This window comes from Phalacrocorax aristotelis, chromosome 2, assembly GCF_949628215.1.
Source record: "Phalacrocorax aristotelis chromosome 2, bGulAri2.1, whole genome shotgun sequence".
In the NCBI taxonomy this organism is placed as follows: Eukaryota; Metazoa; Chordata; class Aves; order Suliformes; family Phalacrocoracidae; genus Phalacrocorax; species Phalacrocorax aristotelis.
The window spans coordinates 99,825,404-99,852,974 of record NC_134277.1 but is presented as its reverse complement, the minus strand read 5'-3'; the positions used below and the strand labels follow the sequence as shown (position 1 = coordinate 99,852,974).

Here is a 27,571-nt window from a genome sequence, read left to right as displayed (position 1 = left end):
CTGCAGTCCAGATGTGAGTGGATGACATAAGAATCATTGAATGTCCTGAGTTGGAAGGGACTCACAAGGATCATCAAGTCCAACTCCTGTCCCTGCACAGGACAACCCCAAATTCACACCATATCTCTGAGGGCATTGTCCAAGTGCTTCTTGAATACCATCAGACTTGGTACCGTGACTGCCTCCCTGGGGAGCCTGTTCCAGTGCTCCACCACCCTCGGGGGGAAAAGCCTTTTCCCAATACCCAACCTACACCTCCCCTGGCACATCTTCCTGCCATTCCCTTGGGTCCTGTCACTGGTCACCAGAGAGAAGATAACAGCGCCTGCCTCTCCTCCTCCCCTTGTGAGGAAGCTGCAGACCACGACGAGGTCTTCCCTCAGTCTCCTCTAGGCTGAACAGACCAAGTGACTTTAGCCTCTCCTCATATGGTTTCTCCTCTAAACCCTTCACCAACTTCGTGGCCCTTCTCTAGACACTCTCTAGTAGCTTTATAAGACACCTGGGGAAGGGGTCAGGAGCCGTTGCGACCCAGGCGTCGGCTGGGGCGACGAGGGTGTGACACGGCGGGGACTGCCAGCTGGGGCAGGGGAGGGCGACCCGGCAGGGAGAGACGCCGAGGCCCCAGGCCCGGGCGGGGAGGCCCCTCGCCGGCTTCAGGGAGGGCGGCGTGCGGCCCAGCCCGGCGTCCCCTCCCCGCCGTGCGAGAGCGGCCGGGGCGCTACGGCCGCCCTCGGCCGGCCTCCTCCCGCCAGCTGAGTCCCCTCCTCCTCCCCGCCGCCTTCCCGGCGGCTGCCGAACCGCCGGCGGCGGGGGCGGTGGCTGGCGGCCGAGCTGCTCGGGTCTCGCCGGCGCTGCCCATGGGGGAGTGCGGGGTGCCCCCCCAGGTCCAGCTCTTCCTCCGCGCCTGCGAGCAGGGAGACTGCGAGACCGCCCGGCGTCTCTTGGGGCTGCCCGGCGGCGGTACCGCCGATCCGGCGGCACCCTCTTCCTGCGGTACCGAGGAGGCGGTGGCGGCGGAGTCCCGCGGCGAAGCGTCCGCCACGCCGGCCCCCGCCGTGCCCGTGGATTGCACCGACGAGGCCGGTAACACTGGTCTGCAATTCGCCGCGGCGGGGGGACACGAGCAGCTGGTGCGGTTCCTGCTGCGGAAGGGGGCTTCAGTACAGAGTAGGAACCACTACGGATGGAGCCCCCTCATGCAGGCCGCCAGGTAGGGGGCGGATCCTGGGGAAGGCTGGGGCGGGGGGTCTCCGGCCGCCGCCACGCCTCGCCGCGGGGCACCGGCCTAGTCCGCAGCGGGGCGGCTACCGCGCCGGCGGCGGCCCCGGAGCGGGGAAGCGAGGGCCGCCGCCGGCGCTCGGCCCCTTTGCCCTCAAAACCCCGCTCCCCAGATTGGGGGTGGGTGCCCGGGGGCGCTGGGGGGCTGCGGGCGAGTCGGCGTGGTGGGGGGGCGGGCGAGCGGGCGGGGAGGCGCCATGTTGTAGGCCGCGGTCGCTCGTCACCGGTGGCATTACCCGGGGGGGTCCGAGCGGTCACCTGTTACCTTCCCCGGGGGTGGGTGAGGGAGGGCTGTCGCGTTTAAATTTGGATAATTTTACACTGGGGCGTTAGGTTTCCTCTTCCCATATTCAGGATGTGCTGATGGAAGCTGTGCACGCTGTTGCATGGGTAAGCCAGTGCAGGACCGTAGTCAGAGGTAACCTGAACATGAAAACACTGCTCCCTGCTTGCCTTTTGTGGATATAAGATATGTGCACACCCTTGCTTCATTTTCTCTTCCCCCCCGCCCCGGGTGTGTGTGTGTCTTACCTACCTGTTGAAAAGTCACCTCTTTGCCCTCAGACACATGTGAATTTTGGGGTTGTCCTGTGCAGGGGTAGATGGACTTGATGATCCTTGTGGGTCCCTGCCAACTCAGGATGTTCTATGATTCTGAAAAGCACACTGAAGCACTTGGCATTTCCACCTCTTCCTGAATGGCTTGCTGGAGGATATAGAAAATCATTGCTGAGGTTTTTAATGACAGAACTGGACTGCTTTCTGCATCAATGATGCTATGCTTTTGGTAACCCACTGCTGGGTTACAGGAGGTTCACACATTGCTAATGCTTGTGTCTGCGCTTCTCTTTACATACACAAGTACCCTCTGGGTTTACAAACGTGTTTTGCAAGGTTGGAGGGCAGTGTCTTCCTGTAATAGTTGAATGTTTAATTGAGAGGATAAATGTTTTTTGGGTCTGGTGTTTTCTTGTTTCATAACATTAAAATACTTGGAAGAAAAGAGTCTGTTTAAAAGTCAATATTTCTCCTTTCAATTAAAGCCCATAGAAAGTTCCCAAAGAATGAGTCACACAGCTGGCTTCCCAGTAAGAACAAGGAAGACAAGGTTCAACACTTTTGTTATTTTATGAAGGTTAGAAAAAGGAAAAAAGTTGCAGAAACATTCTTAGATTTCTTCCTTCTTAATGAAAACCGTACGTTCCATTCTCTGAAAACAATAAACTTAAATCACCATAACCCTCTCACTGCTTTAAAGAAGTCCTGCTGCCATTTGAAAAGTACTGTAGGTATCATTGTAATCTGGGGAGAAAGCTGAAAGCGGAAGAGCATGTTTCTTTTTTTATTTTTAATGGATAACCAAAGAGGAAACATTGTGTTTGTACAAACATAGGTTTGGAACTATGTACATGATCAGTTTTCTGGCTGTGGTTAGTCCTGTTGAAATTGGACAAGAGGCAGCATATATGCGTGAAATTTATCATGTACGGTAGTTGCAGGCTCTACTGAGGTGACACAGTGAAGGCTACCAGGATAGACCTAGGGACTAGACAGGCCCTGGAGGCTTCCTTCTGCAACTGTGTACCTCCTGAAAGGAAAGTAGGGAGTTTTGGTCACATGCCTGCTGTTAGTGGTCAGTAGCGTTCTTTGGGATTTTCTCAACCAATGTTTGCTTTGCTGCAGTGTATGAAGTCTGCTTTCAGGATCAAAGCTTGGTTGTGTTGAACACTGCACAAACATACAGTAATGCATGATAGGTGCAACAAGAGCACAAAGTACACATCTTTTCAATGTGTTACGTTTATTAAAATGTGGGATTCCTGAGCTGAGGAACGGTAAAGGGTTTCCATTTTCTCATGGTTAACTAGCTGGTTGGGTGTATGGCATGCATGATTGTCTTTTGCTTACTGACAAACTACCAGAGCCTCTCTGATAGCCAAGTGGTATTAAAGCTGGGTTACTGGTGAAAATGGTGTCAGAGTTCGGTACTCTGACCAAGTTCTTTTAGGTTTAATGCTTTAATACTATGTTTCCTTATTGGAAAATATTTGATGTTACGCAGGATTTTGATTTAGCCTAGTGATAAAGCAATCTCCTGAAATCATAACAGAAGCCTAACTGAGCAACTGCAGCACACAGATGAACCACAAGACAAACATGGTTCATAACTGGAAAGCAAGTGATGATGCAAATACAAAAGATTGGGTACCCCGTTCATAAAATGGTCTTTTTTTGTTTTTCCTTTAGCATTGACTGTTTGAAGTTTTTATTCTACTTGTGCAATAGTAATGAGGGTACTTAATTAAGATCTCTGCAAACAAACTGGCTTTGATTCCTGAATGTGATCCAGGCCTGGAAGTAAGAGGATGAAAGTGACTGTGTGGTTTATGGAAGTTATGTGTTGGTGTCATGCAGTTGAAAATGAGGCTAGCATGTTGCTGCTTTGGCCAGAACATCCTCTTAAGTCAGTGCCTGATTCATTAGCATGGTCACTGGTACCTGTGGAACAGTTTAGTTTGCAGTCCTCAGCTGTTGATTGGTGCCCTCCAGTAAGGTCACCACTGTCACATTCAGTGGTACATGCGTGATCCCTTGTAGTGTATTAGTCAACAGGCCAATTTGGTAACAAAGTTTTCCGTGTTCAGAGTATGTTGGTTTTGTCTGAGGAACCTATGCCATCCAAGGTGTTAATTCTCCTCCTCATCTCTTTCTCTCAAGGTTTGGACATCTAAGTGTGGCTCACATCTTGCTGGAGAATGGTGCTGACCTCAATGCACAGAATAAGTTAGGAGCCAGTGTCCTTACAATGGCCTCCAGAGGCGGCCATGTCAGCATGGTGAAGTTGTTGCTGGAATCTGGAGCTTTTGTAGACAATTACGACCATTTTAGCACAAGTGTACTTAGCAGCAGCAGAGAGGACCTTCCTGATATCACTCCGCTAATGGCAGCTGCTCAGCATGGACATGAGGCAGTGGTGCACCTGTTATTAGACTGGGGAGCTGATTGTAATTACACTGTGAAGACTATGGGCTGGAGTCCTCTAATGCTGGCAGCTGTTAGTGGAAAGGTGAGCTTGGCACAGCAGCTTATGGAGAAAGGTGCCAATCCTGATCACCTGAATGTACTACATAAAACACCTTTTGAAATCTCTGTTGGCTTCAAACACAAAGACATGAAGGACTACTTGGAATCTCTCACAACGATCAGACCCCAGGCAGGTATGGAGCGTTAGTTTTTTGTCTCATGTACACATGTTCTTTACAATTTGTAACTAGAGTCTTTTGAAAATGTTGGAGTAGGTACACCTACCTCAGGTGAGGCAGGAATGCCCAACATCAGCAGATTTCCTCCATGTTAGCATGACAAGATTCCTGTCCTCCAAGAAAAATAATGTGAAACGTTTTAAAATGTTTTAATGTTTAAAATGTTTTTTTGCTTTTAAAACACACGATCCAGGTGTTCATTTAGGAAGACAACTAAAAAGGCCTTCTTGAAATGGCACTAAAGAAGGGACATCAAAACCAGAGTAGGATATGAAAGAAAGGATATCACAGACTCAAAGAAAACCTGAAAGATACAAAATCTAGAAAACCTGCCTTGTAAGGAGAGACTGAAGAAGCTGAATTTGTCTAGTTTCATGAGGAAGTGGTTAAGAGGTGTGATTAATAAAATGCCCATGTTAAGGACAGGAGGTCCAATACTGGAGGCACTTTTTATATGGCAGCCAAAGTAAAAACTGTGAGTTTAAAGTTAGAAGGTTTTGATTGGGAAATAAGATGCTGTGTTTTGCAGTGAAGCTTAGACCTGGAGCGACTTAGTAGAGGTGTGCAATCTGTAACAGTTTCAGTCAAGGTTAAATGCCTTTCTAAAACTCATCATCAGATTCTTTTCGCTAGGTGTTGCATACAAGGCCTGTGACATACAGAAAGGTGGATGAGGCTAACCTGATGTTTTCTTCTAGCACTCTCCGAATATGTGAAACCTCCTTGAAGTCCTTTGATAGTAGACTGTGTATTCTAACAAAACCAAGTATTAATGTGAGTAATAACAAGTTGGCATGTCCCGTACTTTTCCATTCCTTGCTGGAGAGGGGAATACTCAATTAACTTCAGGGCTTCATAAAATTTATAAGCAACTTCCTCCCCTCAAATGTGAATATACCTCTGTGTGTGTGCACACACACTGTGCTTGTGTATGTACAAAACTAATTTAAAATAACGTTATTTCAATGCAAATCTCAAATAAAATGAAGTTAAGAAATGCTGCTTTTATGGTTTTTAATTTTGCCCTATAATGCATTCGTTATGTGCGCTGAACGAGATAAGAGAATTGATAAATATTTTGTGACCATATATTTAAATCATGTGTGGTGGTCATGTGGCTATAGCCATGAGCGTGGAAGGATATAAGAAATCCAGGATTTTGTAGAGAGAGGTAATATCTTGTACTAGGTGATCTGAAGGCTTAGGAAGGCGTGAGCAAACTTAGACCACAACATTTTTCCTTTTGTCTTAACCAGTATATCCAGTATGGCGCACACAACCAAAAGGACAGAATAATATATTGTGTGTCTTTACCAGTAATTTTCCAAGTTGTTTTATTTTTTTAATTACTAAGCAAATTTGTATTCTCTTGACAGTTTTTAATAGGTAATTTCCTAGGATTTTTATTGAAGATAAAGGTTAAACCTACTTGCTATCACCTGTCAGTTTGAAATGTTAATTAATTTAGTTTTTTAAAATATTTTACTTACTGTTGATATCTCTCCCAGATATCTTTCCAAATTAGCTCATATTTCTAGCTGTTTCTATAAAATAATGTTATGAATGTCTTATGTTAGTTTTGTTCAAGTATTGTGAATTTGCTTCTTTTTCCTTCTCCAGAAGTTTGTTTTTGCTAACAGAAATGCATTAAATCTGTTCCTGAAATCAGCCAGTTTGGTTTGGACATTGTGTTGGACATTTGAACATCAATAAGTGATTTCAGAGGTTGAGACCTTATTCTGTTTGTGTCTGTTTGGGGACACTTTTCAAGGTATTTGTGCTTTATGATGTAGACCGGTGCTGGGAGGTGCTTAACAAGAGGGTTTAGAAGAGCTGAATCTGGATTTTTCAGCTTTGGAGTACTTACTATGAAATCTAAGGGTGTGGCTAGCCCTAGAAAGAACCTTTTCCAGGTGCTTCCACCCATCCAGCCATGGTGGCAGAAAGCCTGTAGGGTAGGATAGTCCCCTCCAAGCTCTTTGCCACTTGTGATACCCAAATAGGCTTATTTAACTCTTACTTAATTATGTCTATATTGCACTACCATGTGGACATGTCCACAATCCCCCAAGCCGTCAATTTTTCTTCAAACTTGGTGTCATTCCTGCAGGTCAAGCTTCCCTTGTACTTTAAGAAGCAAGGTCAAAAATCTGACATTTCTTTCTGCCTCAGAGATGGTGTTCGCTTAGTCAGATGTTGACTCATAGGTTAAGTTGGAGTTAAGTGATTTCATACAGCCACGCTACCAAACAGGACCAGCTGGCCGTAGACGTATGCTTATGACCAGTCTCTGAGGAGTAGACGTCAGTCGGTTACAGTACACAGGGAGAATCAGACATCTGTGGGATTCACTAGTGTAGTGCTTTATGCCTTGTCCATGTGTTTGAACATGTGGAATGTATGTGCACGCAGAGTTGGCCTGCTGAGTCTTGACAGTCTTTTGTAGTCATATGACTTAAAGTATTGAAGAAGTCTGTTTAAGTTGGGAGAGCAGACTTGCGTTAAAGCAGGTGAGTGTTCCCGTCACCTCTGCCGAGGGGGAGTTCCCATCAGCAGGAGGTTAGTAACTGATTGGGGGTAAAAATGTTAAGCTTCCACACAGATTTCTGCATTGTTTTTTGACCATGGCTTCAGTCTTCTTGTAGCACTGGAGTCTTGTATATCCTGGGAAGAAAAAAGATCCTTTCCTACAGAAGGCAGCAGAAAAGGACCTTGTCTTGTCCATTGCCGTAGATAGGGTGAATTGCCATGCAAAAGCAAGCAACTCTCTTCTCAGGGCCGTTTTCAGTAACAAATCCAAAATTACTTGAAATGGCCTGGGTGTTGCCTGTGTTCTGTCCCTGTCCTTGTTTCAGCTTACTGGGACGGCAGTCCTTCCTTCTGGCATCTCCTCGTGGTTTCCTGCTCCCCAGAGGCTGCCTGTCTTCCAGGCTTTTCACATGCCAAGTACAGAATCTTGTCCTTTTCTGAACTAGTCTTTTGGAATCTGTTTTTTCAATGGTGGGCTCATACACAATTCATTCTATAAGATCAGTTTCTGAACCAGGAGAAAATGTAGGACCCACGACTCTCTTTCCTGGTCTTAAAATAAGAGTTTCTTCTGTTTTTGCAGGCTTTCCAGCAATTGCTTTTGTTCATTATTTTCAAATTACTTCCTCTGGAGTCAAGCTTTAAACATTAACATTTTCTGTATTATCATAAAAATGACAGAATTGAGCTTGGGAGATCTCTCAAGGTCTTAAAATCCTTAAAATCTTTTTACCCTATTGGTTCTGTAGTGTCAATAATGCTTTGGAAGATGGAGGATGGTATATTTTTCTGGCTTGGGTGGAAGGTGCAAACTATGTCACTATTTTTTCCTCACCTTACATAGTGTCAGCAGTTTCAAAGCACTTTGAAGGCATGTCGAAGGAAAGATCCTTCACTCAGAATATTAAAATTTGTAACAATTACAGTTCTTATTATGGGGATGATGATATGGGACCTGAAGGATATCTATCTTCAAAAATAGCAAGCTGTGTGGTTAAAACATCACTATTTTTTTTTCTGACCTTAACAAATTAACCTGGCAATAGTGAAGAGGAAATAAAAATAGGACATCTTGTAAAACTCCTTTTGAGTCACCTTTCAAAATAATCCTGTGCTATTTGAGTGTTTGCTGTTGTACAGAGGATTAGACCAGACCACAGAACTATACTGTGGTTCTTTAATTGATATTTTAGTCTTCCAGGCAGGAAACAGAAGTTTCCAAATACGATTTCCTGATAGAGAATGGAAGTTGAAAGGCAAAAGCCTGTACCAGTATTTTATTACAGTTTGTAGCTTTAACTCTGCACAGGGACCATACAGGTGAGTCATTCTTCCCAAAAGGAATGAAAAGGTTATCACTGCTTTCTTTGCTCTGTTTTACAATACCTTTATGTACATTTTAAATAGTTTTTGCTATAAAAATTTTACTAGAAATTATTGCTTTTTCAGTGATTGCTAATAGAAATATTTTTATTTCTTCTAGACACAGAAAAGAGGCAACCTGATGTCTTTCATGCTCTGAAACTGGGTAAGTACTGACAGGACTCTTCCGCAATGTCTGGTTCTTATAACTTCAGAGCATGTTTGTTTGTTAACATGGAAAACCAAGAGGTGTTCTGTTTTTACATGCGACTTTGTTTTTTCCCTTATTTTCCTTTTCATTTTAAAAACATATATTTCTGTAGTTTATCTTTCTTCACATTCCAATATGAGAGAATCTTTATGAACTCCTGGTTGTGCCCTTCATGCCAAATGGTGCAATTCAGTAGTTCCAGTTATTCTAAGACCATGCTACTTTTAATGTGATCTTTTTTTTCTTTCCTGATAAACTTGAAGTATGAAACCAAAAGTGCTAATTGGTGCAAAAAAATATGCTTGTCTCTCCTCTTTATGAGCATTGTAATTGCTCTTTAAAGTTGCTCCAAGGAAAGAATAAGTGTGTCAGATCTTGCATGTTCTCTCATGAGCAAGAGTGACTTTCATGAGCACACAACTGGTAAAACTGTTCCATGGCAAACAGAAAGAGCCAGTGCCATCCTGTTGATTTAAATTTGATCCAGGCTCTGATGGCTGCACCTGTGGTGGATGGCAAGCTGCTTTCTGGTTACCTATTTTCATGGATCTTCCAGCATAGGAAAAAGTGCTGAAATGATAAGTTTCACTTGAGGCTTGCTATCTGATGGTTTTGGCGTGAGAAACAGAACTGTTCACTTTTCTGCTGAGTTTTCTGATAATGTCACAGGTTAGAAAACTCTGCGCTGTTTGCAATCTCTTTGATAGGTTAGAGAGGTTCAGTGCTTGAAATTTACCCGATTACTGCTCTGACAATTGGTATTTTTCCATGTGAATATGTTTTCAGCTATATGATAGCACATTTAGCCTATTGCCAGCAGTCCTGGGAAAAAATAGTCAGTCATAAAGAAAAGTTCCTGATGGATCTATTTTTTTTTTCTTTTTTCAAATATTGGAAGATGTCATTCTCATGTGAGATTAGGTCTTAAATCCAGTGAAATTGTGAGAGGTGTCCCATGAGACCCAAGAGGTTTGTTTCTTCTCCAGTCAGCCTGCCCTTACTTGGGACTAAGATGTCCCAGACAATGAGGAAACATTGGTAATACAGCCTTGTGCATGCAGCAGACCTAATAATCCTTACTGGGGCTGTGCTTTCCATGTCTGAGACATAGAAAACCTGGTCATACTGCACGGAAAGCTGACTCTACTCCTCCTGACTGTGATATGTCCATACAGAATAAGCGAGCTGTAGGGTTGAGCACAACTGCCTCTCATTTCAGCATATTTGTCCATGTACCCACTCCTGACTGTAACATAATCATGAAGTCTTCGGTGTGTTTCACCTTCTTGCTTTCAGCAGGGAGCTGCAACCTGAAGAGAGCTCTGATTTAGCAACTTTCGCAGCTTCTGATGGATCTTTAGATCTTTGTTTATTAATAGTAAATGAATGTTTTTTGTGAAGGAAAATACCATTTTTTTTCTCAACATCTGTCCAAATGGATTTCAGCAATGCATCTTTAAATTGACAATTATCTTCCAAGTTTTATTGCCACTGCATTCCTATTGGAAAATTAGAGGTGTGTTTTAAATGGTCAAGCCTGGCCTTAGCATTCAGATCTCATCTGGGATTTTAGAGTTCAGCTGCCTGTCTTGTACCCCTGTGACTTTTTTAGTTTGAGATTTATAAACTTCAGTGTTGGGTGGGAAGGAGTCTTAGGGGGTGAGCCAAATTAATACTGGTCAGCATATTCCTTTCATTTTTTTCTGAAGTACTTGGCTGTGGATGGCAGCACTGTTAAAAAAACAACCCACTAGGTTAAAAAGTGTCCAGACCAGAGTTCAAAGTCAATTCCGGAGTCTCTATAGATTCCAGGGTTTGTGTTTAACAAACTCTGTGATGTGTGTCTGTGTTAAAAAAGCCACCTGGTGTCTTTTACTAAATTGGGACTTCAGAAAAGTAGTTCTGTGCTTTTGTATCTTTCCCGTTCCAAGAAATTAGCTGAGTGGTGCGCGTGGGTGTTAGTTTCAGTGAGTGCATTCAAGTGCCTGCAGGGATTGTCTGGGATTCTGACTGGCTTTCCAAGGAAAATGTTCATGCCTGTGATTGAGTTGAAGCCAGTTCATGTCATGAAGCAGTTTACCATCTGAAGGTTTTTTTAAAAGGTGATAATTTTTCCATTTCCATGACAGTTGATGATTTGCTGCTTCTTGCCTCGGTTCTTACGGTGTTACATATTTGGTCACAGAGATTTTTATTTTTTTTTCTCTTAGCTTCTTCTGTGCTTTTGCCTGCCATACCTGATCAAAAATATAAGGGAGCTGGGAGAGCTTAAGTTCTCTGCTTAAGATGACCCTGACTACCTGATACATTTTAAAAAGTGCTTGTTCCTGCCTTTATTAAGATTTAGAAAAAAACCTCACAGCTTGGTTAAAATATGTTCAGTAGCCTATTTTGTACTGCCGTTCGTAATCTAGACAAGAGCTCACTGACGACCTGCCTTTCTATGTGGAAACCTGAATGTTAGGTTTACCTTAAAGAACTAGAAAGATGACAGGAGTAATGCATTACTCTTGAGCAAAGAGAAGTTTTACACTGGGGAGTTAGTTTAAATATTGGAGGCAGAATTAAAAAGAAACTTCTGAATATAAGAAAGTTGAGCACTGCAATGTATTAATTCCTTGGGAGGTTGTGGGACTGTATCAGTGGAATTTTTTAGAATCGGTGAACCACCTTTGTAAGAGGAACTTACGGGTCAGTGTGACATGGGGCATTGTTCTATCTGCTTAAGGCAAGGGATGGCCTCCACCACCTTTCAAAGTGCCTTTGTACACACTATCTTTGATTCTAAAATGATTGCTTTCTGTGATTTCAGCCTATGGAAGTGCAGCAGGGGTCTTTGTGCTACTGAAGGATAAATCATGGTGTCTCAATATCATCAGTTTTCCTTGCATGACATCATCTTAGGACAATTTACTAGAAATATTCCCTACTCATGTCTTCACATGTGGGATGCACTGCAGTTCATACAGCCTTTATAGCTTAGCTGTTAATTTCAGAATACAATTCTTGTAATGGGATTGTACTATAAGTGTACAGGTGGGAAAAATGTAGGAAAACAGTGCCTGGGAAGATGCAGTGATCAATGGAAAGACCAAAGATCAGTACAAATATTTAGCTTTAGTGTTGCAGTTGCTCTAGTGCTTCATTTTTTTCTGTTTTAATTCCACTAAATGTAGACCAGTGTCAGCAAATGAAAATACATATGAATTCACTGGCTAAGCAGTTCTCTGTTGCTTATGTAGATGGTGTTTATCACTATTTTACAGGAAACTTTCAGCTGGTTAAAGGGATTGTTGATGAAGACCCAAGTCAGGTCAATATTACCAATGTCGATGGCGCGTCTCCATTAATGATTGCGGCTGTAACTGGACAGCTGCCCCTTGTTCAGCTCCTTGTTGAGAAAAATGCTGATATTGACAAGCAGGATAATGTTCATGGCTGGACAGCACTAATGCAGGCCACATACCACGGGTAAGAAACACGATCTTTTTGGGTCTAGCAGTAAAGAAGTTTCATTCTTCTTACATCCCAATAGAAAAAGTCTTTTTGATACTGGCTCTGGGAGCAGAGATGTCTTACAAGAAATTGAAAGACTTGTGGCCTCAGTTTTCCATGACTCTTATACTGCCCTCAGCTTTTCAGAGCAGACCCGAATGCTGTTTAGATTTCAGAATGAGTGTCATATTTGGGAACTTGAATCTGGCTCAGTGAGTGTGGGGAACATAGTGCTCCAGGCAGGCACTAGGAGCTTTGGTGCAGATTTCAACTTCCATCCTTTGATGGTTTTTGGAGTTTTGTAAGATAGTATCACCTCCTGCCAGGGTTGTAGGCCTACATCAAGTTGTGAAACTTCAAGGCAATCACCCTTTTATGTGCCATATTTTCCAGTCTTAAAACCATTCTTATGTTCCCCTATTTGACCTTTAGTTTTCATGGAGTTTTCTGAAATGCACCCACTGGAGAACTGATTGCTATTTTCTCAAAGCTACTTTATAAATACAAGTAGGCCCTTAAGAGTCAGACCCTAGAAATTGGCCTGGTACTTCATGTGTGATCTCTGTCATGTACTTGGCATTGTCTGCCTACAAATACTTCCTTTAGGAATGTAAACTTGTCTCCATTGTTGTAGATGAGGCCCTCAGCAAGATAAAGATTCACTTCGCTGCCTGGTAATGCTCATATTAATTGGTCAAATCTAGATATTCTGCTCCAGCTTTTATTTTTAGTCAGCAGATCTCACTGGGCTATGAAAGTGCAACAAAGGGGAAAAATAGGAGGTCAAGTTGTCATTGCTTTGTGAAAAATTTCTGAAGTAGTTCCTGGAGCCTATGTAAGATGAGATTCTCTGCTTCCTCACCAACACAGTACTGATAGTAGCGACAGGCATTTCACAGAAGTGCCTGCAGATCAGTTTTTCTGGTGCAGCCATTTCGCTTAGCAGCAGCCACCCCAGTGCACAGCTGGAGTAGAAGCAGCCAGCAGAAAACAATGTGCAGGGCTTCTGGCATGTCCCCTTGCTGGTGCACAGGCACTCCTCTTGTCTGTGGAAGCACGGGGCGCAGCTGAGTGCTGTGTGCGCTCAGATACTGGCCTTTCGGTTTCCTGGAGGACTGTTAGGAAAATTCCCTTCCTTGTTATATCAATCAGTCTTTATAGTATGAAATTGTATTGCCTTTGTTAATAGTCTTAATGTTTGAGGTAGTGGAATTTTACTGCAGACTTTGGTGGTGTTCATGCTTAAATAAAGCAAACTAAAGGACATGGGCTCAGTGTCCAGAAGGACATCCCAGCCTTGGAAATAAAGACTGGGCTTCTTGGAAACTCAGAGCTATCCATGAAGGATAAAAGATACCCCTAGTCAATCAAGATAACACCAGCACCATAGCCCCTCTAACACACCTTTGAAGCCCCCCCGGTGTTGTCTGCCATCATAGATAAGTAACGTTAGCAAGACTGACTCCAGGGACATCTGGATCAATAGATGAGTGGCAAGAATGCTGCAGAAATACAGTTGCTTTGCAAAGTTTTACCGTGGTTAGTAATCGACAGCGTGCGTGGCAGTGATGACTCAAATCATGTTGTACCTAAACACTCAGAGTGTACAAGAACCCTGTGTAGAACCACATTCAGGGTGCCCCAATGTGGCTGGGACCCCTCATGTGCATGAATAAATATTCACCCGTGTAATTCTGTACTTTGCATCCTTGCCTTTCTCCTTAGTCGGCATGGGCCGGTTGTGAATTTTCCTAACAACTGGAAATCTTTAGCCCTCACAGAGCCTCAGCTTACCCTTTCTCAGGATCAACAGTGGTGTGGAGGGTCTCTGGTTTGAGGGAGGGAGCAGGCAAGGTCTGTGTCAGCCAGGGGCACCAAAGGATCATGTGTCTGCGTGCCCTCAAGGTGGAGGACTGGAAAGCAGGATGGGGAATGACACAGTTTTAAGGAAGAGAAGGAAAGTAATGGGAAGTATGCAGAGGAACTGTGGTGGGGATAAGCAGAATTTTTGTTAGAAGAGAGGATGAACATTCCTCCTCCATTTTAGGTTGATTTTATCGGGAGTGAGTTCAGGAGTGAAAACTTAATCTGTCCAATAAGAATGCTCTGAAATGGAGAGGTCAAGATCTGTTTGTCAGCTTCAGTGTTAGAGTTTGCAGTCACCTGTTGCAACTGAAGAAATTTTTGCTCTGTGTTGCTTATGCATATAAGAGTTTGTTTTTATACAAGGTCAGTCTCTGCTCAAGAGAAGTTTTGTATTAAATAGATTTTCCCTAGCTTTGTTGTCCATTCACTTATTTTGTAGGCTGAATTACGGTATTATTTTTAACTCACAAGGCAAGTCCTGCTTATTTATTCAGGTGTATGAGAGGGGAGAGAGGCTAATGGGAATGGGGTGTGAGTCCATTTCATGCAACTAGCTTTTATGAGCTTTTGTTGGGAGGTATTTGTGTTGGTTATCATGTAATGCTGATTGTTTTTGCATTTTAAACACCTCAAGGAAGTGTGTTCTTCTCAATTATATAATTTATATCTCTGAGTGAAGTCCTGTTTGGAGTTTATAAATTATCTTCTGCAAATTTGGCTTTTCTGTATGCAATTTATTACCTGCTCTGAATATGAAGTTGTGTGGAAGTATTAGTGATGGTGTATGATGACTACTGGACTGACCTGTATCTTTCCATCTTTTTTTTTGGCCCTAGGCATTAATGCCCTTTCATTCAGAAGGTGTTTGGCAACAAATTCCAGAGTCAGTTCCAAAGGGTCCACTTAAGAAACTAACTCTTCAAATCAGGTTTTTTAGGCTGTCTTTCTGCATGTTGATTAGTCTGTTTTATAGTGACTAAACAGTGACTGACAAAGGAATCACAGGAGCTTCTGAATAGCTTGTGAACAAAGTTTAGACTTGGTTAGCTATAGGAAAGGTGAAAACTCTGACCTCTGAGGAGCAATGATATGAAAGGATGAAAATGGAGTATTGGGGTTTTTTTGGTGGTTTGGTTCTTTTTTCTTTTTTTTTTTTTTAACATGAGCAATGCCTTTTTTCCTTCCTTTAAAGAAACAAAGACGTTGTAAAGTATTTGTTAAATCAAGGAGCTGATGTGAATCTTCGTGCAAAAAATGGATACACAGCTTTTGACCTCATCATGCTGCTGAATGATCCGGGTAAGTTACTTCAAAGAGCACTGAGGAAATGTACAACATAAATAGATAAACATCCCTTCCAACCTAGGAAATAGATTGAAGTTGCTAGGAAGTATCCTCTGAGGTCTGGGCTGGACTGGACCAGACCAAGAAAGGATGCTGCCTGAAAATGGTGGGGTTTGAGTTAATTGGTTAGGTGAGTGTATACGTTTATGGGATAACAGATTTTCTCCTTGCCTTTGTTTTTGAAGATGCTCCAAAATGTGTTGTTTGTATCACCAGAGCGAGTTCAGTGGCATTTGCCTGTGGTGGCCCAGATGTTCTGTAGTGTCATTAGCACAGAGCTATGAACTGAAGCTGGCAATTTCCACTCAGTAAACAGCAGTAAAGGGACAGGACAAAGAGAGCACAAGCAGAACAAAACTAGTGAACTCCTGGCTGAACCTCCCACTAAGTCTGTAAAGACTGAGAATAAATCCCACTTCAGAGTTCAGGTTGTTTTTATGGGAGTGCTTTAGAAAAGGCAGCATGTTTGGGGGAGACTTCAGGGAAACATATTTAGTTTTTGTTGTAGTTTGTTTAGCCTATATAATTTGTTATTGCTAACTTTGCCTGGTACCTGAATTGCTTTATCTGAAGCCAAAAAGCACTACTGCTGATGGAATTAATGTTTGTTGTCCCTGTATTTACTAATATACTAATTGGTCACTAGCAGATACCTTTCATTTGTCAAAAGTAGATCACTAATGCTATGAAATTTTAGAAGATAAATAAAGTGAATTATTTTATAACTAATTTCTTGTAGGACAGAGTAGTTTTATCTTTTTACCTTTCAACAAGTTCTGATTGCCCTTCTGAAAGTCTTTCCTGACTTCTGTATAAAATCTAGATTTAAAGAATTTTTTTTTGCTTTCCTGTCCTCATCTCATGCTGTTTTTTTTTTTTTTTCTTCCTCTTCTTTTCTTTTTTCCTTACTTTTTTTTGTCCACCTTTTTACTTACCATGTCTTTTCAGTCCCTTCATTGTCCAGGCTGAACATCTTTCTCTTTGGGATTTAATTCCAAGCTTCTTTTCTGCAACCTACGCTTGAAGAAAGAATATTCATTTTTCTCTACTCTCTTCTGTGTCAGGTGAGAAAAGGGAGCATCACAATCTCATTCTCAACTTCTACAAAGTGTGAGAGGAGGCAGTTCATTTGGTCACACATGACTGATTCCAACTGAATAGCATGCTTGCTTATACTGAGAAATACCTTTAGAGAGGTGGTGGTTAAGACTGCAGCCCACTGTGGGGAGAAGGCATGGGAAACCTAGGTCAAGAAAGGAGGTTTGGGGGATTTATCTGCTTTGTGTTTGAGAGGTAGATCAATTACTACTTATGTGCGATTTATAGGGAAAGTGTCAGCATATCAGTCATAATTTGGGAAAGCAGAACAGACTAAACATTATCCTAATTTGTTTTATTTTAGACACAGAGCTTGTACGGTTACTGGCATCAGCATGCATGCAAGTAGACAAAGACAAGAACAAACTGAACAACAGATCATCTTTGCCTTTTTCCAGAAGTAGACAATCCTTAAATGTCCCAATGTTGCCAGATGACAAAGGAGGACTAAAGGTAAATATATTCACTCTTAATAAATAACTAATGCATTGTTTCCTGTAATGTATGAAGTAGAGAAAGTAATTGCTAAGAAGTACTTTGGATCTAACATGTAACTGTTTTTTTGGGGTGTGTGTTCTGAATTCCTCATTGACAGCACTTCCTAGTTCTATGAAATGTAGCATGTGTTCAGCTTTCATTTTGTTGGATGACAAGGCAAAGGGAAGACTTCTAAGGAAGAGTTTGCATTGAAGTGTTTCAGTGCCTAGAAATAGATCTTGTAATTAAGTAGTGGAAGGTGCCATGTTCATAAGTCTGGAACTGAATTCCCATTATGATCTTAATCTGCCTTTAAAATCCAAATGTACTTCAGTTTTAGTTGACTGTTTTTATACTCATTGCTAATTTTTTTCTTTTTCTCTGGTTGTTTTGTTTTTTTTTTTAATTGGAGTGGATGTGTTATGAGGATCTGGCTAGTATCTCCTAACATTGTGAGAAACTGTCTATTTATATGTTTGTTCTATGTAGGAATGGGAGCGGTAGTTCTTTTATTTTACTTTTATGGTATTTAGTAGACTCTAAAAGTAGAAAGTGTGATGTAGGAAGGAAGCTGAAGCTCTGGTAATGTACTTGAAAATACTCCTGGGACTCTGTGTGGGACAGCCCAAGAGTTTGAGGGCCATAACTCTTCTACCTCTGGGACAGAGGGTAGAAGTAATTTCAACCATAAATGGAAACAGGCTATTGGCGTTTAAAATTAGGAAGATCATAGGAAAAATTCTAATATGAAGAGCGAAAGAGTGTATAGTTCAGGCTTATGTGTCCTCTGGTATGCTGTATCCTTAACTCAGAACTGGTGGTGATCCAGTAGGATACAACAGAGTCAGAACAAGTGCATACCACTTAAACAGAGATATTACGGCTTACGTTGTCTGTTTGCAAGAGAAGAAAAAAGTATTAGTTTATTTTGTTGTTGTTGCCGTTGTTCTGTATTTAGGTGAATAGTTTTTGATTATGGTGTACCTCAGAATTTCCTTGAGTCCATGATCTCACATATTTTTTTATAAAAGTTATCAGGGTCTTGGAAACACACATGGTAATTTCCAGGCTATTATTCACATGAATTTTAAAGTTCATTTAAAGTTCTACTTTAGCTCAAATCTGTTTTGCAGTTTTAACTATGAAGCCACAAGTGGTTATCTTCATATTATTCTATTCTTTTGTATGATACAACTTCAGTATCCATTTAGATGGATGCAGTTACTTCAGTGGGAGATTGTGAGAACAGCTTTTGGCTTTATGGAATACAGATGAACAACAGGTTAGATTGCAACTCTTGCAGTGTTGCGACGCACAAGCTGGAATGAGGGTCATAAAAGATTATGACATGAAATTAAAAAACTATAAGATTTGTCAATGATAAAGATGTACACATGAGTAGTGACACATTTAATATTTTGATGTGTGGAATGTTTAAGTATTTGGTCTCAAAACTACAAAACATTGCAGTGTTGACAAGTTAAGTCCTAGTCAAGCACTTTTTCAGCAGAAGTTGTATTCCGTATAATTCTCTGATACATATAACCTGAAAGCCAATAAAGCCTCCTCTTCCATCACTTCTTAATGCTTTATTAACCATTCTGTCTGACCACAAGTATGCTACATATCTTACATTTTAAAAAAATATTCAGAGAGGGTAAAAATGACATTTCGAGGTTGGCAAGGTGGGGTCCTCAAACTTCTCTCTCTTCGGACCAGTATGTGAAGAGAGTGCTAAAGTGTGGGACCTCACCTAGGTTTTGTAGCAGTAGTGCTTTCATGTGGATAACTGCTGCGTGCTGAGCCAGGACTGTAAATAAAAGATATTTGTGGTGACTCAGCCAGTAGATAAATTTTCTGTCTACATCAGTGCAAATGACAGAATGTGGGGTCTACAGAATCATGGAAATCTAAAAATGAGAAGGAACTCGAGAGAAGTTAGAGACGCTCACCTGTCTTTATGTAAGGAGACAGAATGAACATGCCAAGAACATCCTTGACAGAATTCTGTTCCCTTTTCCTTCATTCTGGTGAAGAAGATCCCTTGGTCCTATGGTCCCGTCAGCACCCAGTTCCACTGCTTGTCACTTCTTGCAGTCACAATTTTTTCCCCTGATCTAATCTATGTCTCTCTTGCTGTGTATTAAGTTGATTGATTCTTGTTCAGTGGCCACCTTAGTTTTTGTAAGAACTTTCTAAATACTGAAAGAATTATCATTCTCTGCAATCTTTTTTTCCTAGAATAAACAAAAATCATTCATTCAGATTTCCTTGTTTGCAGGTTATGTTTCCTAAACTTCTTACTATTTCTAATTTGTCCATATCTGTCAAGGGGAGGGATGCAAAATGAGTAATGGGATTCCAACTTGGGTCTCAGTGTCATACAGTGGCGTACACAAACTACTTGCACAGTTGTGTGTTTCATGCTGTTATCAGTGAAATTCACCTTTTCTGCAGCAGCAGTAAGGCACTGTGCATCTATACTTAGTTTATGGTATGTTACAACTCTGATTTTCTTTTTTTTTCTTTAGTACAGCTGCTTTGCGACTTACTTCCTTTTCTGTGTTTGTACACTTGATTTCTTCTTCTTAACTGTCAGCTTGACCAATGCTGAATAACGTCAATGTTTAGCGTTTAAATGTAGAGTATCTAAGGTGCTCACAAAACTGACCAATTAGATGTCTTCTGTAGACCGTGCAAAATATGTTTCATTGCTGCCGTTGTTAATGAACATTTCCAAACTCCTTTTTCACTCCATGAAGTATGTCTTCCCAATCTGAGATCAAATTGTTGGTGATTTGTCTCTTAGTATATTTTTTTTTGCTGTGGTGCTTCTCCTATATTAATTTTGCCTGAACCACGCTTTCCTCAGTCATTTGAGGAATGTTACTTGGAATAGCAATAAAAGCATTAATAGAAGTGAAGCTATGTTTCAGCTTTTCCTCCTTTCTGCTCCACTTGACCAGTTATTCTATCAGAGAGAGAGATTGATTTGGTGGGATTTATTCCCAACAAATCCATGCCAGCTATCTCTTACAAGCTGTGATGATGTATGAAGTTTTTTCAGTGACATCCTTTCATGTTAAGCTTTTTGATCAGTAAATTTTCAGATTTTCCTCTTCGGGGTAAGGGTGATTATGTATTTGCCTTTGGCCTGATTTCTGTAACTTCTTCCATCCTCTTAACTTACCTTGAAGATAATCAATATTTGTTCAGAGGTTATATTGCCTATGATTACTCTAGGGTAATTTTAATCAGTTCTTGTCTGGTTTTAATTTGTGTAAGATCATTTAAATATTCTTACTCTGTTAAGCAAATGCACATATATTCCTTCCTTCCTCGTCTTAATGGTATTCATACTAAAATATTTGATCACAAGTAGGCTGCTTTTGAAGCTTAAAAAACCCAAACCCTTTTCAGCGTCTCCTGTTTGATCACTTTTGTCATTAACTAGTAGGCTTTTGATTTTGTTGTGTGTTTCTTTTATTTGTAATTTATACATAATACAGGCCCTTGTTCCTTTACCTACTGATTAAGTACTGGATAACCAAGATTTCATTCTGTACCCAACTGCTTTGTTTCTCACCATTCTGCGGACTTGAAAACAAAGTTCTGCCTTTCCCATATGCAAAAATTCTATTTCTTTCTTCCTGCCCATGCTTCTTCAGCAAGTTATACTCTCAATGTCAGTATTAAAGCAGTGTGAATTATCCCATTCAGTTTTTTTAGATTAAAGTTGTTTGAGGGCAGAGATCTCTAGTTCTTCCCTTTATTCTGCGTTCCTAATATTGCTACACATGTCTATGGCATTTGGCAAGCGGCAACACCATTTTTCTGTTCTTTGATACTGTTGCCTTCTCCCACTGCTGCTAGATTTCAGCCTTTTGACAGATGCTATTTTTAAGCAAAAATGCATTTTTGTTACTTGGCTGCTTCAGTCTAGTTTAATGCCCTTTATTCCAGCTTCTTATGTGTGTGCTGTGGTAGGGTGTATGGAGAGGCCGCAGCCTTCTGCAGAGGCAGGTGGGAGACTCCAGAGCTCAGACCACCATACTTTCAACACCAGAGGACAAGATGAACCTCGCCACTATCATTCCTTTCTTGCTGGAGAGCAGTGGTTCTTTATATGGTAACATAGTGGCTGTACTTAATCCATTTCAGGTTAGTTTGTGGTGCGAGCCTATGCTATGGAAGCAGAAGCACTGTGGCGAGGAGTAACAAAGATGATAGGAACTTAGAAGTGATCTTTGTTACAGAAGCAAGCTAGCTTCAGTGAACAAGACCAAACCACGTTGTGCAAGCAGTCTCTTTTGTAAGCTCATTGTACTCTGTGTTAAAACTAGATGGATTTTTTTGCTCTTTCAATTCCTTTTGGAAGGTGAATAAACGCTGAACTGTGTGGTTTTTATTGCTTTCTTGGAACTATTTGTCTCTCTTGCCTTTTTCCATCAGGTCTTCGTTGCTGTAAGAAATGTAAATCTTTATTAGTTATGTCTCCAAAGAGATACAAAGGTCTGAGAACTCTAACCATTACTAATGCTCTGTGCAGATTTAAAATCTTTTTAATGATCATCTGCTAGAAGGATTGATTTACAGGTAATAAGTTTACAGTTTATATTACTTACTTCTACTGTATGACAGTTGGGAAGACATATATCGGTAAGCAGCTGAAAAATGTTAAATGCCAAGGGCAGAGGGGAATATGTGTGGTGAGAAGGAATAGCTAAGAATAAAGAGTAAACTAGGAAAGCGCGTTATCTGGGTTGGATGTCAAGTAAAGCTGGCCTAGATGAAGTATCATCACTTTTATATGACTTTATTATTTTTTTAAAATGTTCCAGAAAGGGAAGAAGAAGCTTTGCTAAGAAATAATCGGAAGATATATATAGTCTGTCTTACTTATTTACAAGCCACATAATCTTTAATACAGATCACATTGGTCATCTTAATATAGCCTATAGGTCTCATATAGTCTAGAGAAATATCTTGCTAAATACTTGGAGCATCTTGCGCTGTCTGCCGGTAAACATGTATACGTCTATAAATACTTGGATAAATTTTATTTTGAGCAAAGACAGTCCTTTCATGTAACATTTTCTGCATATGTGGTACCTGTATTGGATGGAGGTTGTAGGTGCAATAGTCCTAAGTTTTGTGGTGTTTTCACAGCTGACATTTCCTTGCCTTGCTCTTTTTCAGTTTATAGCCTTTCCAATCTGGCAGGGTTTAAGTTATCTGTGTAGTAGCTCTGTATGGATTGTGGATCTTTAGTTTGACAGGAATACTATCAGAGCTCTTCTACTTTGCCACCGATTTAGGAAATCATAAGCAGAAGCTTTTATGCAGATCAGATAAACTAATATGCACACCTCCAAAAAGCAGAAAATATACATGCCAGTTCATTGATGCCATAGAGTGTAAGAATGGATGGTGAAATTGGAAGTTAATGGGAAGATTAAATATTTGCAATGTAGCTGTAAAATTTCCTATTCAAATTGCCCTAATGCTTTTATCTACCTTGTCTTCCCAGATAGTGTGGAAAAATATTGTAAGGCACATTTGCCAGATGCAAAATAAGGACAGAGATTAATCTTAAGTGTACAAATTATGGTGAAAGATTCTGCTGATAATTGCAAACCGCTTTAACATTGCTTTTGTAGTTTATCTCAAAAACTCCTTGGCAGATTTATCACTGCTGTAAGGCTTACTTAATTATACATTTCTTTTCCTCTTTTTTTCTTTTCTTTGGAACTAAATTGTTGTGTCGTCTTATCAATCTAGTCCTGGTGGAGCAGGATGTCCAATCGATTCCGCAAGCTGAAATTGACTCAGACGTTGCGCCATGGATTTCCTTCCAATCAGTTTGTGCCTTTTCCTGATGAGCCTGAACCATCATTAAATTCCACCATAAAAGCAGTTCCACAGAGTGATACGGACACCTCTGGAAACCCTGATGCTGCTGCAGCTCGGATCACAAATAACAAAGCTAGTGGTAAAGCCAGAGTTGTCTTGTGGGAAGTGAGCTCTCATGGGATAGTCAAGATTATGCTATTTCTGATGTATTGATTTAGTTTTTATTTAGCTTAGTATAACTGAAAAGACACCTAATGTGTTTGTAGTATGTAGAGAGATGTTTGAGCTCCTTACTGTTGATCATGCTGAAAGCTGAGTGTAGCATCATTTAAGCAAGAAAATGCTAATATAACCATATTACTGTTCTGTAGCAAGCACCATTAAATTGGGCAATAGAGACAGGTCACTCAAAAGTTCTTAGCATCTTTGATAAACTAATTTATGTAATGAAACCCAATTTATTTAAACAAATAAATAAATAATTTTGAGAAGAAAGAGAGATTGGAAAAGCCCAAATCATAAAGCACATCTACTGAGGTAGAGCACATCTACTGAGATTGTACAGCTCTCCACGCTGACATGACAGTGTCATTGGCAGTCCTGGTTCTGTGTGCTTACTGAGGGCAAAGCTGTTGAATGTTTGAAAACAATAAGCTATCCATGAGACCAAAAGTAGGAGCGTGTATACAATAAAACAACATTTATATATTTTTCAGGTGTAAACACTGCAAAAGGAGAAAAGGATGATGAATTATTGACAACCATGGTATGTCACAGTGTTCTTGCTGTGTTCAGCCCAGTCCAGAAGGTCATGCGGCTCCTATAATTTTTATTATTTTCCCCTCCTATCCAAGTCACCATTAGAAAGAGAGCTATCATTTATGTGTAATCACTAGACAGGAACCGACAGGCTATGATACATCAGTTGTTCTTAGACAAGGAAGTACTATAAGTACTATGGTGTGGGAGCTGTTCACAGGTACTGACTTTTTTTCAAGAGTTACCCATACCTTGTGTGACCAGAGATGAATTAGTAAAAAAGATGGAACAGCTTATTAGTTGCTGACAAGCAGTATGCTGTAAAGAAAACACGGATGGAACCATGTAAAATGTGAAAGTGAGAAATTACTAGTAGAGGCAACCATGAAATATTTAGTTTGGGATATTTTTTAATTTGTATTATTCTATTCCTTTTTCCCTATGCTGTAGCTTTAAATTCCCCTACAGCTTACTTGCTGGAGATGTCATTACATTTGCCTGGTTGTGCTTTATGTTCTTTTTTTAAGAAGATTGAGTAACTTTTGATGTGGCTGACTGACAGAACTCCAGGGAGCCAAACCAGTTGTGTTGGTATTTCCTCTTCCTAGAGAGCATGTACAGCAGGAACAGGCAGTTGTTCGCTGTTTCCAGGTGTCCTGATTGGGAATACAGAGAGGGACTACCTTGTTAGTTCTTTGGAAATTAATTGTTAACATTCCTGTTAAAATAGGTTTGAAGAAAGATTCAGCCCAATGAAAGAAGAGACAGTTTCTTACACCTAATGAACAATATTCCTTGTATTAAATGAATGAGCATGCTGACAGGTGCCAGAATGTCCACTGGATTTTCTCTGTTATGTGTTGTTGATCTTCACAAATACCACTATTGTGTCTCATTTCCATTTTATAATGTTTAAAAATGCATTTTTGTCTATATTTTTATTTAACTTAAAATTTTGAAACTACATCATCAGCTCCCAGTAATCTTTCTTATGAAGAGGGTCTTTTCTTTTTCCCTTTCTTTGTTTCCCTCTCTCAGTTGAGAAGTAGTGCTCCATTTACCAGGCTGCCCAGCGATAAACTGAAAGCAGTGATACCGCCTTTCTTACCGCCCTCAAGTTTTGAGCTTTGGAATTCTGACCGAACACGACTCAGCAAAGATGGCAAAGCTGAACAGATGAGAACTGCCTGGCCACAGAGGGCAATCAAGCATGATTTTAACAGCAGTGGGAACTCTGATATAGTAAGCAAACAAAATGTGTATGAAAATACTGTGCTATGTCCAGGCCATGCTGGCTGGTGAGCCATACTGTGTTTCTGATCAGAAATTGTCTCAGTTACAGCTTGTCCTTGTCCTTGTTTATCTTGAGATAGGAAGCAAAACAACCTCAACAACCTTCGCTGTCATAGTTAGTAGGAGAAAAAGAAGTGCTTACTCCCCTGACTTTAGACTGTAATAGCCAAGTGTAGAGAAGAGTTTGTTTTACTAGTCCAGAACTGTATTTTATGACAGTTCTAGAGATGGAACAATGAAGATATTTTAGGAGGATTTTTTTTCTGTCTTCCTTTTTTAAGTAAAAGTTAGCTTAATATCCGTAGAGGTGATTTAGGTATAATAAGGTGGAGTATTAGAAGGGAAGTGATAGATCATAGGAAGACAGATGTTCATCATCCTAAAAAAGATGATTGCAATAACATAAGTGGATAATTGGTGTCTGTATATAAAGTGAGGAGCAGTGGAAGTAGGGGAGGACTAGCCACCAATCCTTCTGTGGGGAAAGAAGGTTTTTTGTTAAAGGAATAGGGAGAAGGAGAGAATCCTAGTAAGGCAGAGTCGGAAGAAGTGATTTGAGCAACAGGATAAGAAACATGAAAAAGCTGAGCTGCAGGAGCCATATGTCAGATGGTTGGCAGTGGCAAGTGGTGTAAGAGCAAAAGAATTGAAGGAGGATGTGGATGTGGCAGAGGATTTGGCTAGTGTATAGCTAGATCATTAGTGCCTCAGTTAACAATAGTCAATAAAATGGTGCAGATAGATGTTTAGAATGAAGGGGATATGAAAATGCAACTGGACAGTTCATGTCACTTTTTGCAGCTTAGTAAGAAGCAGGGATGTGATAGATGAAAAGTAGGTGGTAGCTCTTTTGTAAGATGGGAGAGACAAAACCAGGATTCTGCAGGAAAGAAGTTTCACATGTGATAATCCCCCCACCAGCTCTGGCTTGTAATGTTGTATATCATATCTCAGGTGCATCATATACTCATTTTGTGTTAGCCAAAGGTAAAGAAGAACTAAAGCCTTTATTATGGTGTAACTTCTTTTGTGGAATATGTATGTTCAATGTATATATATTTACATAAATATTTTTATGTATAAATAAATAAATATATTTATTTATGTAAATATATATTCAACGTATTTGTATATGTAAAGTAGTATTATTTCAGATATCCCTTTTGTTCTTCAGTGGAAGTTTCAGAGCTTATCATAAATAAAACAGCCGTTGAAGTTTGATCTTTCATAGAATCACAGAATCACAGGTTGGAAGGGACCTCAGGGATCATCTAGTCCAACCTTTCTAGGAAGAGCAGAGTCTAAACAAGATGGCCCAGCACCCTGTCCAGACGACTCTTAAAGGTGTCCAACGTGGCCGAGTCAACCACTTCCCTGGGGAGATTATTCCAATGGGTGACTGTCCTCACTGTGAAAAATTTCCCTCTGGTGTCCAATCGGAATCTCCCCAAGAGCAACTTGTGTCCATTCCCCCTTGTCCTCTCCATGGGAACTCCGTGTAAAAAGGGAGTCTCCATCTTCTTTGTAGCTGCCCCTTAAGTACTGGTACATGGTGATGAGATCCCCTCTGAGCCTCCTTTTCTCAAGGCTGAACAAACCCAGCTCTCCCAGCCTATCCTTGTATGGCAGCTTCCCAGTCCTTTGATCATCTTGGTGGCCCTTTTCTGGACCCCTTCCAGCCTGTCCACATCCTGTTTGTACAGTGGGGACCAGAACTGTACACAGGACTCCAGGTGTGGGCTGACAAGCGCTGAGTAGAGTGGGATGATGACTTCTTTATCTCTGCTGGCGATGTCCTTTTTGATGCAGCCCAGCATCCTGTTGGCCTTCTTGGCCGCAGCAGCACACTGTTCATGCTCATGTTGAGCTTTCTGTCCACCAGGACCCCCAGGTCCCTTTCCACAGAGCTGCTCTCCAGCCAGGTGGATCCCAGTCTGTGCTGCACTCCTGGGTTATGTTTTCCCAGGTGCATGATCTTACACTTCTCCTTGTTGAACTTCATAAGGTTCTTGCTGGCCCACTCTTCCAGCCTATCCAGATCTCCCTGCAGGGCAGTTCTCCCTTCAGGAGTGTCTACTTCCCCACTCAGCTTGGTGGTGGTGTTTTGCTTAAACGAGAAAGAGGAAAATTATATTTCTCTTTGTTTTCCAGACATCTGTTAGCAAGGGTACTAGACCAGTCAAATTACCAACATTTGCAAGAAGACCTGCATCTCCTTCAAACTCCAACAACTTCAACCATTCTCCCCATTCTTCTGGTGGATCCAACAACATTGCGGGAATTAACAGGCATGGGGGAGAACTGCATAACAGATCAGGTACCATGCTGCTTTTACTTTTAATAAGAAAGCAGTTTGTATCTGGTTTGGCTAAAAAATTAGTGTTTGTGATGATGGTAGAAGGTGTACCTTTTCTGAGGGCTCCTACTGCTCTATAAGCAAAACTTCTCTAAATTTCGTTGAAACAGGATTGGGCTTTGGACACCTACATAAGGGAACAAAAGCCTCACATCTGTCTCATAGGTTAGCTGCTCTCTCAGAAAAAATGTTGATTTTATTGAGTCAACCCACAATGGATCAGGTGGATGCTTGTTCATTGCAACATATATTTCATAGAGCTGTCCCCTACTCCTGTTGTGTGCTTTTTGTTTAAAGACAATATGGTGAAGCAGCTCATGAAACCTATATCCAAGAGTATGAAAGTCAGCTCTGTGTGTGCACAGACAAGGCTGGCTTCTGCTG

General features: G+C 41.1%; 1 protein-coding gene across 23 annotated transcripts in view; it reads left to right on the top strand.

The window, feature by feature from the left end:
• Window positions 1–733: 733 nt before the first annotated feature.
• The window catches only part of ANKS6 (ankyrin repeat and sterile alpha motif domain containing 6), a 44,953-nt gene continuing 18,115 nt past the window's right edge, over window positions 734–27,571 (top strand). For 15 of the 23 annotated variants that reach the window (XR_012659118.1, XR_012659117.1, XR_012659115.1 and 12 more), the window contains exons 1-10: window positions 743–1,213; window positions 4,000–4,499; window positions 8,557–8,601; window positions 11,913–12,117; window positions 15,200–15,306; window positions 16,754–16,902; window positions 22,708–22,918; window positions 23,496–23,545; window positions 24,577–24,780; window positions 26,983–27,148. Coding sequence is in view for 6 of the 23 variants with exons in the window: in XM_075084466.1 (XP_074940567.1) it covers window positions 861–1,213; window positions 4,000–4,499; window positions 8,557–8,601; window positions 11,913–12,117; window positions 15,200–15,306; window positions 16,754–16,902; window positions 22,708–22,918; window positions 23,496–23,545; window positions 24,577–24,780; window positions 26,983–27,148 (1,990 nt within the window). In the remaining 17 variants the exon portion in view is untranslated. Of the gene's footprint in view, window positions 1,214–1,612; window positions 1,672–3,999; window positions 4,500–8,556; window positions 8,602–11,912; window positions 12,118–15,199; window positions 15,307–16,753; window positions 16,903–22,707; window positions 22,919–23,495; window positions 23,546–24,576; window positions 24,781–26,982; window positions 27,149–27,571 lie in introns of those variants that run through there. The other 8 variants (XR_012659131.1, XR_012659130.1, XR_012659132.1 and 5 more) reach the window with 4 other exon arrangements.